This window comes from Symphodus melops (genome assembly GCF_947650265.1).
Source record: "Symphodus melops genome assembly, chromosome: 1".
Classification (NCBI taxonomy): domain Eukaryota; kingdom Metazoa; phylum Chordata; class Actinopteri; order Labriformes; family Labridae; genus Symphodus; species Symphodus melops.
In genome coordinates this window covers 5268090-5281572 of record NC_136691.1, presented here as the reverse complement: position 1 = coordinate 5281572, position 13483 = coordinate 5268090, and the positions used below count along the sequence as shown (strand labels likewise).

The window sequence follows — 13483 nt, the reverse complement described above, 5'->3', positions numbered from 1 at the left end:
GGTGTGCAGCACATTCTGCTCTACCGTTGTCTACATCAGAATCAGAATCTTTTTTTAATTGCCAAGCACATTTACATTGGAGGAATGTGTCTCGGTCTATTGGTGTGAAAGTACTTAAATACAATAAAATATGAGAATCAATTACCAATATAGAATAAAAGGTTAAAAAAAAAGTCAGGTATTAAGAATAATAAAAAACATAAAATGTACAAAGGGAGCATGAACAAAATAAATGAAAGTCCAGTGAGCGTTAATGTAATGTGTGAAGAACATGTTTACAGTGTTGTGTACTAACACGTCTGCACCGTCCTTACCTGGCTGGTGTCCACTGGAGTGGGGATGAAGGAGGCCTGAGAGAGGAACTGAGTGGTACCCAGCAGGTCCCGGACCCCCTCGTGGTCCCTCTTGTACTCCTTCACAGGCTCCACCTGCATCTTCTCTTTGGGTAACAGCGCCTCGTAGCACGGGGAGTAACCAGCGGGAGGCAGGAACTTGAAATCGCCATGACGTCCACCCAGCAGGAAACGAGCCCTGAGATGAGACGTTACATAACTCTGCGTGACGTTATGTAATAAGAATCGGACTCTTAAATTCACCAGGGCTTTTGTTTTTTTTTTCAAGAGTTTTTTTTTTTTTTAATACTTCTTCAATGAATTTTGAAAGATGCAGTTTTTCCGCTGAATTGCCAAAAAGACTGCACACCTGACTGCACCTCATATGAGGGCTGCAGCAGAAAGTAGAGGCAAGGCAAAACGATTGTGAACTCTAACAAAAGATATCTTTGACTTTGCAAAGAAATTTTTTCTTTTACTCTGACCAAAAGTATTTCCAGCTACCACTTTCTTCTTAAATGCCATCATTGTTTTTTTTATAAAAAAGCAGCCATAGGATGGGAGCAGTAATCGAATCTGAAGTACAAAAAACACGCCAAACGAATGAGAAAAACTAGCCCCCTTTTTTGGTAATGACTCCGTATCTCATTCCCTGAGCTTTAACGCAGAGCCTTACTTGACGCCTGCAGAGAAGCTGACGACGGGGAAGAAGAAGCCCTCGGTGTTGAAGTCCTCGAACATGCCCTGGACAGGTTGCCCGTTGATCCTGAAGGACATGCTGGGAGCGCCCAAATCCAGACAGCAGCTGACCACATCGTCCGAGTTCAGCAGGTGCTGGTTAATGGAGGCCACGGCCCTTGGGATTCGGCCTAGACAACACAGGGTGAGAGACAGAGAGCGAGGATGGATGGCGGTTAGGACTGCAAAGTCATCGTGAATGTAGGGCAGGATGATGAGGGACGAGGACAAGGGGAGAGATGGGTGATGAGAGCTTAAAAAAGCGGGAGACATAAAATGGATTAGGGGAGGTGTTGGGTATTGGAAGGAACGAGAGGTGAAATTTATGTTACGCTGTAAAGGCGAGAGAAGGGAAGAGGGGGCATTGAAAGGACATAAAGCCCTTCAGCACCGAGCTAACGAGTTATTTCCTTTGATGCAGAAAGAGAACTTCCTACATGTCTGCAATCAGCAGGTTTTTAGGCTTCCGGCTTTGCACAGGGTTACACTTGATCAAAGTCTTTAGGAGAGGTTTAAGATGGTGTTATCACGGTGATGTAATATCACTGCCAGTGTGACTTTGTCCTTCACTCTGTGGGAAGTAAAACGAGCATCCTGGACAATGGACAGCAGGCTCCTGCATTATTAACAACACATTCTCCACAGGCTGCTTCAGAAAGACTTTACACATCTGATCTGACTCAGAATGACTTTGATGAAAATCATCAGCAATATTAGGATTCACTAAATGTGACAAAATAGGCTCAATAGAAGCACGTGGAAACCAGTTGGACCCACTCACACCTTGATTTGTGAGATGCATGGCTTCACAAACACCCTCATGTTGTTTATTTAATCAGGAAGAAAAAAAATTGAGATTAAGAATCTCTTTCCTGGACAAAACAAGCAGCAACAGTTCTGGTCAAACAGGAGCGTCATGTCAAGAAAAAAACATACCTGACCAGAGATGAAGTCCATCAAAGCTGTAAGAGTACAGGTCGTCTCCCGCCCCGTTTCCACCCCATCCCTCTCCTCCTCCGGGGTACGGAGCGTAGCCTTTAGTGTTGGCCCAGCCCACCCTCAGGTGAGTGGGCTCCCCGGTCACAAAGTGGTCCACCTGGTCGATCACGAGCTCAAAATACCACTTCTTATACTGAGCCGAACCTTCAGCCACACCCAGGAAGATGTTAGGCCGTATGCTAAAGGTGAAAAGAGAGGAAAAAGATGACACCAGGAATCCACACTCCTATCCCTAGAAAATAACCTGAAAATATGAGATATGAATATCTACTTTAAAAAGGCAAAATAAATATTCAAACCTCCTTATATTGAAAGAACAAAAGCATCATTTACCTCTGCACATCATTGACTAATCGAGTCTGAAGCAGCAGGTCTCTCTTGGGGAGCAGGTTGTCACAGATCAGATTCTGATTGGCTCTCACTGCCACCCCATTACAAACACAGAGGGAACACAGGACATCCAGAATCTAAAACAAAGGGGACACACGTAGAAAACTCGAAATTGATAATGTGTTGATGAATGTGTAGCTCATATGTGACAATAACATTCGTTCCAACACCCGAAGAGGAAACTCTACAGCTTGTTTTTTTTCAGTCCATGATCAGTTATTCAGTCAGATTCTCTGCAGGCTGCAGCGCTCCAAGTATGTGCACACTTCATAAAAAAGGCCCTGCGGTCAACAAGGCCCTCGACTCCCACCTGCCACTCGCCATCAACAGCTGTTGTTTACGAGGATGCCCTTTCATACCGGGTACAATTAACGGCGTAAATATCGAGAGAGTTTGGCATTTCAACGCTGCGTGTAAAACACAATACTGGAATGTCTTCACATGCTCAAGCAAGCTAGGACAAAGACAATGGTTGACTGCAATGTATGAACCCAGGAGAGAATAACAAAAAACCTGAATTACACTCTCAAAGATACTGATCTTCAATCATTGCTGCGCTTTGATGAAGATATTTTCCCCCAAACATATCAGGAAGACAATGTTGTCATTTTTATTCTTGTCGATAAGTATAAATGACATCAGTGTGGACAAATGTTTGGGACCACGTATGAATCTGGAAACGTTTTGTTGAGCACATCATCCTGAACGAAAACAGAAAAACAACAACCGTCAGCTCCAACTCGACTTTGAATCCCACCTTGTGGTTACGTCCGTGTTTGTAGAGCAGAGAGATGATGGATTTAATGTGACCTCGCTGAATGATGTTCAGCGCCTCAGGACTCTCGACCAAGATACAGTGGAGGACTTCCAGGATCCCTTAAAAAGGACAGACAAAACATTTGTCATAACGGAACAAATCTAACCACAGGAGGAGGAATTGGAAAATGGCTTTCATTTAATACCTGATGAAGACTCCATTCTCTCCAGTTTGCTGACCAACCAGTCCAAGTTGCGGGAAAACTGGGTGCAGTTGTTTCTGTTTCCACGAATCAGCGCAGCTGCACGTAGGACAGAGTTTTCAAACAGTTCAAGTAAATGACACGAAGAATGAGGTTAGAGGTATACAAAGACTTTTTGAAGAGCAGCTGTTGCAGACCATGTGACCTTTGATTAAAAAAAAAAATCCATAATAATAAACTATATTCAAATTCATGAAATCTGTGAAACCAACACTGTCGACCTTTAATGAGGAAGTCTTTGTCATAGAAAACACATGAGAACAATTCTCAAGCCACTGTGAACGCAGGTGCTCTCAGCTCTCTAAAAACTGGAGGTGTGTTCCCATGCGGCTCCTCTCCGTCACCATGGTGACATTAAAAAGTCCTCTTATTACTTTACGGTCTCATTTTTCACCATTAGGATTCAGGGACACTGGACTGATAACACCCGTGAAACAATTTAACGGCGCTTTGTGCCAACGGAATACTGATGGGTGTCTAATCTCTTCTAATCGTTTCTTTCTCAGTTTTCCGGAAAGCTATCGCTCAGAGTGAACGCACGGATCGGGAACATGAAATTAAAAGTGGGAGAGTGAGGAGGAGGAACCTGAGGCTACACAGACTTCAAAAAACGATCACATTGGCATTTACGATTTTATAAATCAAACAGAATGAAACAAGCTTTTCCTTCAATGGAAACAAAGGAGCTTTAAATAATATGACAGGTAACTTTTGATAAAGGAGTGACATAGTGAATAGTGTTAAGTGTAAAACCGGGATCCTTCCTCTGCTCTGTCAAAAGGATATCTGTGCTTCTCTGAGCAAATCCTGCTTTTTGGGTCATATTTTTCACATCGTTTTTTTTTTCCTCCTGCATCTGAAGAGCCTTTTCTGTTTCTTTGTTGTCAGTGAGGAGACTTTTTTTTTATTTTATTTTTTTAATAATTCAACACAGGGGAGGAATTTGATGTCAATGTCCTCATAAGACCCTCAAAAGTCAACTTTTTTAAAAACTTGAATCAAACTTGAATATTGTTCTTGAGCAAAAGTAAAAAAAAAAAAAAATCATCCCTTCTCTTCAATCAGTTGATAAGCAGTCACACTACACGTCTGCCCGTGAACAGCATCATAATGACTAATCTCATCGTCGTCATTGATCTTTTTAACAGCTCAATCAAAAAGGTGTAAATATTTACTGCTGTAGCTGCACACTTCTTCACATGTCCTTACTGATAATCCATTATCTACAGTACACCGCTCATCAGCTACTCAACCTGAGATATCCTGCCTCCATGTTCTGCCTTGTATGTGCTTTAAATGTGGCCTCTGTGACTGTTCCCATGCCTCGCCCTGAGCTGTCTTTGTTGCATGCACGGTTTTGATAGCTTTGTTCGAACTGTGCTGCCTCCAGTTGTGCTGCATGTTATATGTCTGCACGCCTCTCTTCCTTCTGCCTTGGCCTTCTGTTATTACAAATGTAATGGAATTTATTGTATTTTATTTTTTTAATTATGCATTTAAGGTTGCTGACTTACAACAGGCCGGGGACTATAGCTGGAAATTAGCTGCTAAGGCTAGCGCTGCTCCTTTTATTGTAAAAGGGGAATGTCCACGAAACAAAAAAACTAAAACATTAAAACTTTCAATTTTCCTTGTGCTTCTCTCTCATAGGCCCGATCACACGCACAAACAGGATGTGTGGACATGTGTTAGTGGAGAGATGTCAGAGTGGGGCTGCTACACATGGGAGCGCACCAGAGCGGTTGCCGGTTCTGTTCCTTCCTCAAAGGCACCTCAGCAGTAAGTGCCCTGGCACCTCTTCAGTGTAGGTTGATCTGAACCAGCGTGTCGATCTGATGATCGATACGCTGGTTACCAACCCAATTCCCTGCTGCCCCTCCACATCCCTCATGTAGACAAAGATTTTGTTCCTCTGCACCTTTTAAATGGAACAAACTAAAAGCTGCCATCCAGCCAGAAGAGTTGAAAGCTGAATTATATAATTAATAAAAAAAAAAATTGTTTGAATGACATCTGTTTAATGTCAGTGTGTTGTTCTGTTTTGCTGTTTTGGCAGTTGTGAAGGACACATGTCTCTTTAGTAAAAGGCGTCTTGATCTCAAGGGATGACTGATAAATAAAAGACTATTTAAAAAAAACAAAAAACAAAAAAACATGAAGGTCAGTTGTCCACCTGGAGATTTAAATTCTAATGACTCGGTTTAATCCCCTCAAATAAACGGACAGACTTGTTTTCGACAGGCCAGGAGGTCAAAACAAACTGCTGCACATTTCATCATGCAAAACCTGCCTTCGCATTCTTGGGGGTGACCCCTGTGTGGGTGAGGCTGGCGTGCACTGCGCTGAGTGTGTTTGGGAGCGTCTGTGCTCACCGTGGGAGTACACGCTGGGGAGGTTATGATGAATATGAGGGCAGTCAAGGTGAGCCGAGGGCTAGCTGTTGATGCTAAAGCTCTGATGACAGCAGAACAAACTAACCCAAGACAAAAAAAAAAAGTTGGGCAAAAATAAAACTTCTCAGGGTCATAACTTGAGCATTTCATGACTCAGTACCGGCCCCCGAGAGAACGAGGATATTGCCAACACCTGTGGCGGCTGGCATTTTGTTAATGACGCCGTCATCTTTTCAAATATGCAGCTCAATGCTTCGTAATGAGCCCACACTGCTCTCAGAGAAGGATGTGTCCTAAACGGAAGACAGGGCAGATTGTGGAAGAAGAGTACACGCTTAGCTTCTCCCTCAACTCCCTTGTCACAAATCATTACAAATAAATGTCATGTAAAGGCCATCGCCAGCTGTGAACCCCAGATGTGGCATTGAGGAAAAACAAGAGCAGGGAGGAGGGTGTTTATGGAGGAGGAAGGACGGCAGAAGGAGAGGGAAGCAGGTGAGAATAAAGTGTGCAGTTTAAAGGAGAGGGCGAGGATTCTGCAAAGACACTCTGGGTGGGATTAATACTGCATGTGGACTCGGGGTCGACAGCTGACAGCGCTGACTGAAGACGTGGATGTTTCATATGATAAATCACTCAGCCACACTTACCCAGGAGTTCATAGAGGAGGTTAAGAATGTCCTTCCACGCTGCGCCGGCCTCCTCCCCTGCCATCTCTCCAAAGTGAGCAGCGCTGTCGTACACGTTCATCCGGTCAATGCATTTGGACAGGAGGGTCAGCATGCCCTGAAAAGAAGGTCAGGAGTTATTCGTGATTCACCCCCCCCCCCCCCCCCCCCCCCCCCTCTGAACAGAATGCACGTACTGATAGTGGCAGGATGTGAAGTCTTCTTGAGAATACTTTTGGTTGTTAAATGACACAAAAAAAACCAGATCATTGTTGATGAGAGGCAGGGTTGGTCATTTTTGAAAACTAGCATGATTTGGAAAGCAGCATCATCTCCCTCCCCTCTGTGCTCACTCAAAAGCCACGCCCCTCACCAGAAGCGGATTTCAGCTCATGCCTTGAGTGTGGGCTTGTGCATGCATGGGGTAGAGAGGTTTGATTGGTTTATAAAAAAAGTGTAAACAGTGCCGACATTGGTCGAAGTTTTTACGCGTTTACAAAGTGCTACAGATGACGGATTTGTTTTTGTTCTTTTTTCAGAGCACGTGAGTTATTAATTACTGTCAGGACCTAAAGACAATTTCAACAACAATCTTAAAAAGTGTATCTGGAGGAAATGACCTACCCTGCTTATAAGACAAGGAATATAGTTGTGCATGAAGTCTATAGGAAACAAACATTTGAAGATGTTAAAGTACATTATTATATTGTCTTGACTGTGACACTCTCCTGTAGCTTTGCATTTACAAGTCATAGAAACTTCTGATTAATCTCATCCTGGTGTCTGTGGAAAAAAACTGTTTTTTACTTTTCTCCTGGGAAAGTGTCCCTGTCCTTGTTCTGCTGTGCTGTGTGTACTACTATAAACACTTTCATGGCTTCATCTCCAGGGCACGACAAAGTGTCCTGCAGACTGATCATAAACCAGCGTAACAGCTAAGAAGAAGTCTCATTGAGAAGTGGAGTCCAAAATATGACATCTCTCACCTCCTCTTTGAAGAGGTCTTGACGTTTGATGAGTGAACGCAGAAGAACTTGCTTCTCCTCGTGCTCCAGCTCTGAATCGGGCTGTTTGAAGTACTCGATCAGGTCGTTCAGCGTCTGCAGCACCTCTTCAACATAACCGGCCACCTCCATGGACACACCGTCCACAATGCTGTCCAAAGTCCTGCAGGCACGAGACAAAAAGGATGAATCGAGCTTTGGCATCTCAAACAGACCAAATGAGAATCGACATGTTGGTGGGAGTTTGTTTCGTGTTGAAGGATAGAAGCGGTTCGAAGCAGTTACTTGATGAAGTTGGTGAAGAGTAAGGTGGTGTTGCGGATGATGCGAGCAGCCCGAGACTCTTCATGCTGACAGCGCTGCAGGATAAGGCCGTCGTCCATGTGGCCCTCAGAATGCAGGCAGGCCTAGACCAGAACACACACACACACACACACACACACACACACACATGAATGGACACTTCCTGATTCCTTTAGGACCAAAGGCAACAAAGGCACTGCAACAAGAATGCATCAGGGAGCGCCTTCTTTTGTCCAATCCAAATTTAGAAAATGGCTGAAGATTCGCAACTTGTATTCAAGTATTGTTGTTTATACAAGAGAGAGAGAGAGAAAAAAAGAGAGAGAGAGAGAGAGAAAGAGAGAGACAGAAAGAGAGACAGAAAGAGAGAGAGAGAGAGAGAGAGAGAGAGAGAGAGAGAGAGAGAGAGAGAGAGAGAGAGAGAGAGAGAGAGGGGAATGACATTCAGGAAAGGAGCCGATTCAAACCTTGGACAACATCCTCCGTACATGCTGCATGAGAACTAACCACTAGGCCACTGGCGGCCCCCTCAATGGTGTTTTTTTTTGAAGTAGAGATAAAACAGATACTCCAGCAGCTATTTATCCAGGAGCTTTTAGAATGAAACGTTCCGAGGTGTAATGAGAGTAGGTTTACACCACTACAGCTCAGCGAAACCCGACTCACTGTAATCAAACAGCATCGAGGCAGGAAGGGGTGGTGGGTCCAAGTGTATACTAACCATCGCCTCTAACATATCAGGTGCACTGGCACCTCGCCAGAGCTGCGGGGTCTGCCTGGCGCCGGCACAAGGTGGCGTTTGATGTCCCTGGAGAAGGGCCCAGCGATGAGCAGTGTTCATGTGCCGCCTTAATCCCCCATGTCTCACCCAAAACTAACTGTCACCATCCGCAGTGGCCCCATTATCACATCTGAACGGGACACTACATCACGTCTGCAGAGCGGGTGGGTGTCAGGGGAGAGGGGTTTGCGCCGCGAGTATCCGGGTCAGACAATGATTTTAAATAGAAAAGGAAAATAAATATGCTCCAGGGTGAGGGGGAAGTGTTTAGACGACCGTTCAGCGGGACCAACTGGCGTGATTAGGTGTGGTATGCGATTCCGAACATAGACTTCGAGGTGATGGGGACGAGCCATGACAGGCGTGCAGGATCATAAACACATAGGTAGACAGATGTCAGCTTTGTGAATGTAACGGTGGCGAAGGCGCAGTGTAGTGTTCGCTCCGTCCTGTCTCCATGACAACAGTCAGTTGACAACGGCCGCCGTATGACCACAACATGTGTGTGTGTGTGTGTCTCATCGGACACATGGAGACAGAGAGTCCGCCGCTCTGACTCCACTTCTGAAGAAGCTTCAGGGAGGATCGTTTACGTGCAGCACGCGGAACTCGCCGCGCTCGCCGCACACTGCGTGATTCACTCTGCGTGACCGGTGTGCCTATTCGGCTTGCAGTTCAACATCAGAGCGATGGGGACTAAAAGGTGAGCTGGAAACTTAGAAAACACCACAACAAGACATCTAAGCAAAAATAAAAGGTTTAGAAAAACTTAAATGGGATTGTTCAGAAGAAAAGAAACTTCCTCTAAAGGTCACTACACACCTACTTTATCGACTTGCTTACATACATCTGATACCGTCAGAGTAAAATAGCACTGCTTTGGATGAATGTGAAGTCTTTTTTAGGTACATGAGGATATTTGAATACAGTAAATTGAATACGTTTTGAAATAATGTATTGTGATGTGACCTCTGAAGTCATTCAGTCTGAACTGTAAATCTGTGGCAGAACAGTTTTTATCCAGCTTACCCTTCTCTTCAGGGGCCCCAGGCGGGATGATTTGGCGTCAGGCGACATGTAGGACAGCCACAGTCCTGTCGCTACATGCATGACGAAGCAGACCGAGTCTCCGTACTTGATCTCCGGGACTCCCATGCCGTCGATGTCCCTCTTTGGGCCCAAGTCTCCCTTTTCCTGTTGTGTTGACAGCGAGAGCCACATCATGGGAAAGAACAACAACAACCAACTAAAACACGAGACGGAGCCACAGAGACATTAAGAACAACAATGTGTTGGGATCAGACGTAATCAGAGAGGCGGGTTGAGGAGAGTTCATTCATGGCTGCTGGCCTCATTAGCTCTGCTTCATGTCTGGCTCAGCAGAGATGGAGCGAGGCAGACGATTGCAGGCGACAGAGAGAAGTGGGGAACATATTAAATCCAATGTCCAACACGGCAGAGCAGTGACCTTTTCGCTTCAGGACCCGACCAGTACTGGGAGGCGTACGATTGGCAGAGGAAGAAGAGATTAAGTAATATACATAAAATAAGAGAGTTTCTTTCTATATTTGATTTTCAAAAGAACCATGACTCCTCAGTAATCCCCGAATGCCTGAAGCTGCTGCAGGAATTGTGATTACAGATGGCAATTATACTGTGATGTCGGGAGTGGGACAGTTTGGAAAAAAAATTGCAGCACCCGAGAGGATTTCATCAGGTAGCAGTTAGATAAAAAGGAAATCCACGGGGACATAATGGGACTCAGTGAAGGTGACTCATGGCACTGTGATATTTATGTCACTGAAGCAGTTTCAAGATAATAATGCACGATTCCTCACACAACAAACAGGGAATGAGCTGGGATGTTTCCAATGTTTAAACAGGACACCTCCAGGTTAAACTCAAAACTTGACAAAGAATATTTGAAGGAGTAATGGCACCATGAAGAAGGTGCAAGCCGATGAGCATCGGTGTGTTTTTATGTCTCTAGCCCAATGAATAAGATAAGATATCGTTATTGTCATTGTACAAGTTCAACACAATCCTGCAGATGCCATGTCAAAAATATACATTTACAAATACATATATATGTAATTTACAAAATACTATAACCAAATTTACAAAAAAGAAGTAATTGCGTATAAATAGACAATATGCAGTTAAAATATAAAGTAAGTTAAATAAAAAGGTCTCTGATGGTTGTCTAACAATCCTCAGTACCTGGACCTGTAATATGTGTTCCTGTTTTTTTAGTCTTAAGTTTTCCTTCCATGGGCGCCGGTGGTTTGAGGGATATCAGAAGCACTCCTGTTGTCTCTTCTTCAACATTAAAAGTAGATTTGTGCATAGAATTTAATCATTTAAAAAAATAACATTTGCCTTATTTAGCGTTTAACAAGTTTATGGTTTAAAGTTGCAAAAGTGTGACGGCATTTTAAAGAAAATAAAGAAAATCCCGTCTCAACTTCGGTGTCTAAACTGTCTTTACTGAAAGAAAAACCCTCTCTGGGCTTCACAAACAGCCTCACAAAAAGACCTGTTTTCAGTCTGAGCTTTAGACGAGCCACGTGCTTGTTTCTGGAGGTTATTTTTAGGGAGTGAGACTATTTTTGGAGTACAACCTATTAGAACAAATGAACAGACGGATAGAGAGAAAGAGTTCAAAAAAACAGAGTCTGGGCCGCCAACAGTGGAATAATTGCGGTAAATAAATAAACAACAGTCAAAAGAAAACAAAAAAAAAAACATCTTGAAAATCCCCTCAATGCATCACAGACTTCTTTAATGAAAATAGTTTCATCCCAGCAAATGGCGATTACTCCTGTGCAACGAGAATGCACGAATGTTCATGTGCATTCTCAAAGTCGTCGACTCAGCAGCTGGGAAAAGGTCGGTTCATTGTGGCGAGTCACGAGCTCATTACGAGCTTACAGAGCCGTCTCTGGCGCCTGACTGATGAAGTAGTCGGGGAGAAACATTTCGAGACCTTTTTAATGGGGAACGCTGCCTTGGAAATGTAGTTACATCAACAACTCGGGCTGCCTGGAGACAACTGCAAGTGCCTTGCTCAAGGGGCACACACAGGAAGAGCTTGTAGTGGAATAGGATAGTGAGTGCTAACCTTTGAGGGTCTGAAGCAGAAGGCAGTGGCTGTAGTGTCAGACTTCTTCCGGTCCTGGAGGACCAGTCCCAGGTCTTCAGTCAGGGCCAGGTAATTGCCGGTGGCGAGGTGGCGTAGACGGAAGGCCTGACCCCAGCGGATGTGGCTCCCGCTCCAGCTACACAAAGAGGACTGCTGTCAAAACGTTTGTGAACGACACTGGATTTCCTGTGTTCCTCACCACAGATTACTGCTCATACCAGGAATCTAGTCTCAGAGACATCACCCAATAGGTTAGTGAAGAGACGATGGCAGGCTTGGAAACAGACAAAGAGCTGAGCTATGCTAACGTTTAATAAGTGACAGCCTTAATAAAATGGGAACTGTGACATAAAACTTGAAGGAAGTCATAGGCTTTCTTTTTCAACGTTTGAGGTGGCCACTTAAGGAAACCTCGGAGGTCTTAGTCTACTGTTACTATAAAGGTCACACATGGAAAATACCCTGAAAGTTAAATAGGTTTTTTTTTTTTTTTTGGCTTTGAACGAAGTCAAATTCCTTCAGATGCTTGAAATAAAAGTTGAAAATAAAAGTCTCAAGTGTCGCTGTCACATCTGTAAAAATGTGAAACATACAAAGTCAAGACTCACAAGCAATTCCATTTCAAACGACCACCTAAACTGTTGAAAGCGGATTTTTCTAAATTCAAGAGATGCCAATAATATACATTTAACTGTTACGCCGCCTTCCTCTCTTTAAAGGGGAGCTCACCCTGGACAACATGTTGAAATGTTAGTGAAACCAGTCTGTAAATGGAATAAAGCCGAGACTCAGACAAAGTGAAACTTTGTCGCTGTCAGAGGCGCTTTGCTTTCTCCATAAGGCCGATGCAGCGTGGGAAAACCCCGTTTAAAATTCCTCCCTGAGCCTGGAGCGAGAACATGTGCATTAATCGAGCCACCTGCATGGTTTCACAGCGTACAGACTGTGACAGGCGGTCCCAGTGAGAACTGGCAGACGATGTGACTGGAGGGGAATTGCGTGGGTGGCCAGTTAAAGAGACGAAGAGAGCAGAAGAGGAGGGGGGGGGGGATAGACAGAGAGAGAGAAGTATATCGAAAAGGGATGGGAAACTAAAGCATACCCTGTGACAGATTCTCTTCAACTGACTGGTCATGACTGTTTTCAGTAAAGGGAGGAGAGGTTTAGAAATAACCTACAAGACAGAAACTGTGATTTTTGGAAATCAGGCAGCAGCTTGATTTATGAAGAGGAGCTACTTCCTGTATGTCTTTGATAAAGCAGACCCTTCTTTCATTTACACTAGCATGTGCGTCTGTCTTTGTATATGTGTGTGTGTGTGTGTGTGTGTGTGTGTGTGTGTGTGTGTGTGTGTGTGTGAGTGTGTGTGTGTGTGTGATCTCACCTGATCCTGAGAGGCTCCAGTCTCCAAAGTGAGCGAGCCCTTGATGCTCCCTTACCCGCCTCATAGTTGACTATTCTGAGAGCACAAAGAAACAAAAATAGACGAGTTGTATTATTTCAGAGGCTTCACAGTCGCAGTGAGGATTAAATAACAGAATATGTTCTACCACAGCTAAAGCGCTATATTAATCTGTGGAGCTGAAGCGATTTACTTTCATTACCCATTCAATTATGATCCGTGATTAGAAGACAAAAAAAATCATATTTTTATTCTGATGCAAAGACAATCTGCTCTTTGTGATAATTATTCTGAAAGAAAACTAAGCCAGGA

At 44.1% G+C, this 13483-nt stretch overlaps 1 protein-coding gene across 3 annotated transcripts in view; it reads right to left on the bottom strand.

Annotated features, from left to right (window-relative positions):
* Nucleotides 1-13483, bottom strand: part of ryr3 (ryanodine receptor 3) — a 115614-nt gene that overhangs the window by 69837 nt on the left and 32294 nt on the right. For all 3 annotated transcript variants that reach the window (XM_079361153.1, XM_079361154.1, XM_079361155.1), the window contains 12 exons: nucleotides 13154-13228; nucleotides 11749-11905; nucleotides 9657-9821; nucleotides 7829-7950; nucleotides 7526-7706; nucleotides 6522-6657; nucleotides 3422-3517; nucleotides 3217-3335; nucleotides 2403-2536; nucleotides 2007-2248; nucleotides 1009-1201; nucleotides 315-531 (listed from right to left, as the gene is read on the bottom strand). In XM_079361153.1, the coding sequence (XP_079217279.1) occupies nucleotides 315-531; nucleotides 1009-1201; nucleotides 2007-2248; nucleotides 2403-2536; nucleotides 3217-3335; nucleotides 3422-3517; nucleotides 6522-6657; nucleotides 7526-7706; nucleotides 7829-7950; nucleotides 9657-9821; nucleotides 11749-11905; nucleotides 13154-13228 (1837 nt within the window). The remainder of the gene's footprint in view (nucleotides 1-314; nucleotides 532-1008; nucleotides 1202-2006; nucleotides 2249-2402; nucleotides 2537-3216; nucleotides 3336-3421; nucleotides 3518-6521; nucleotides 6658-7525; nucleotides 7707-7828; nucleotides 7951-9656; nucleotides 9822-11748; nucleotides 11906-13153; nucleotides 13229-13483) is intronic.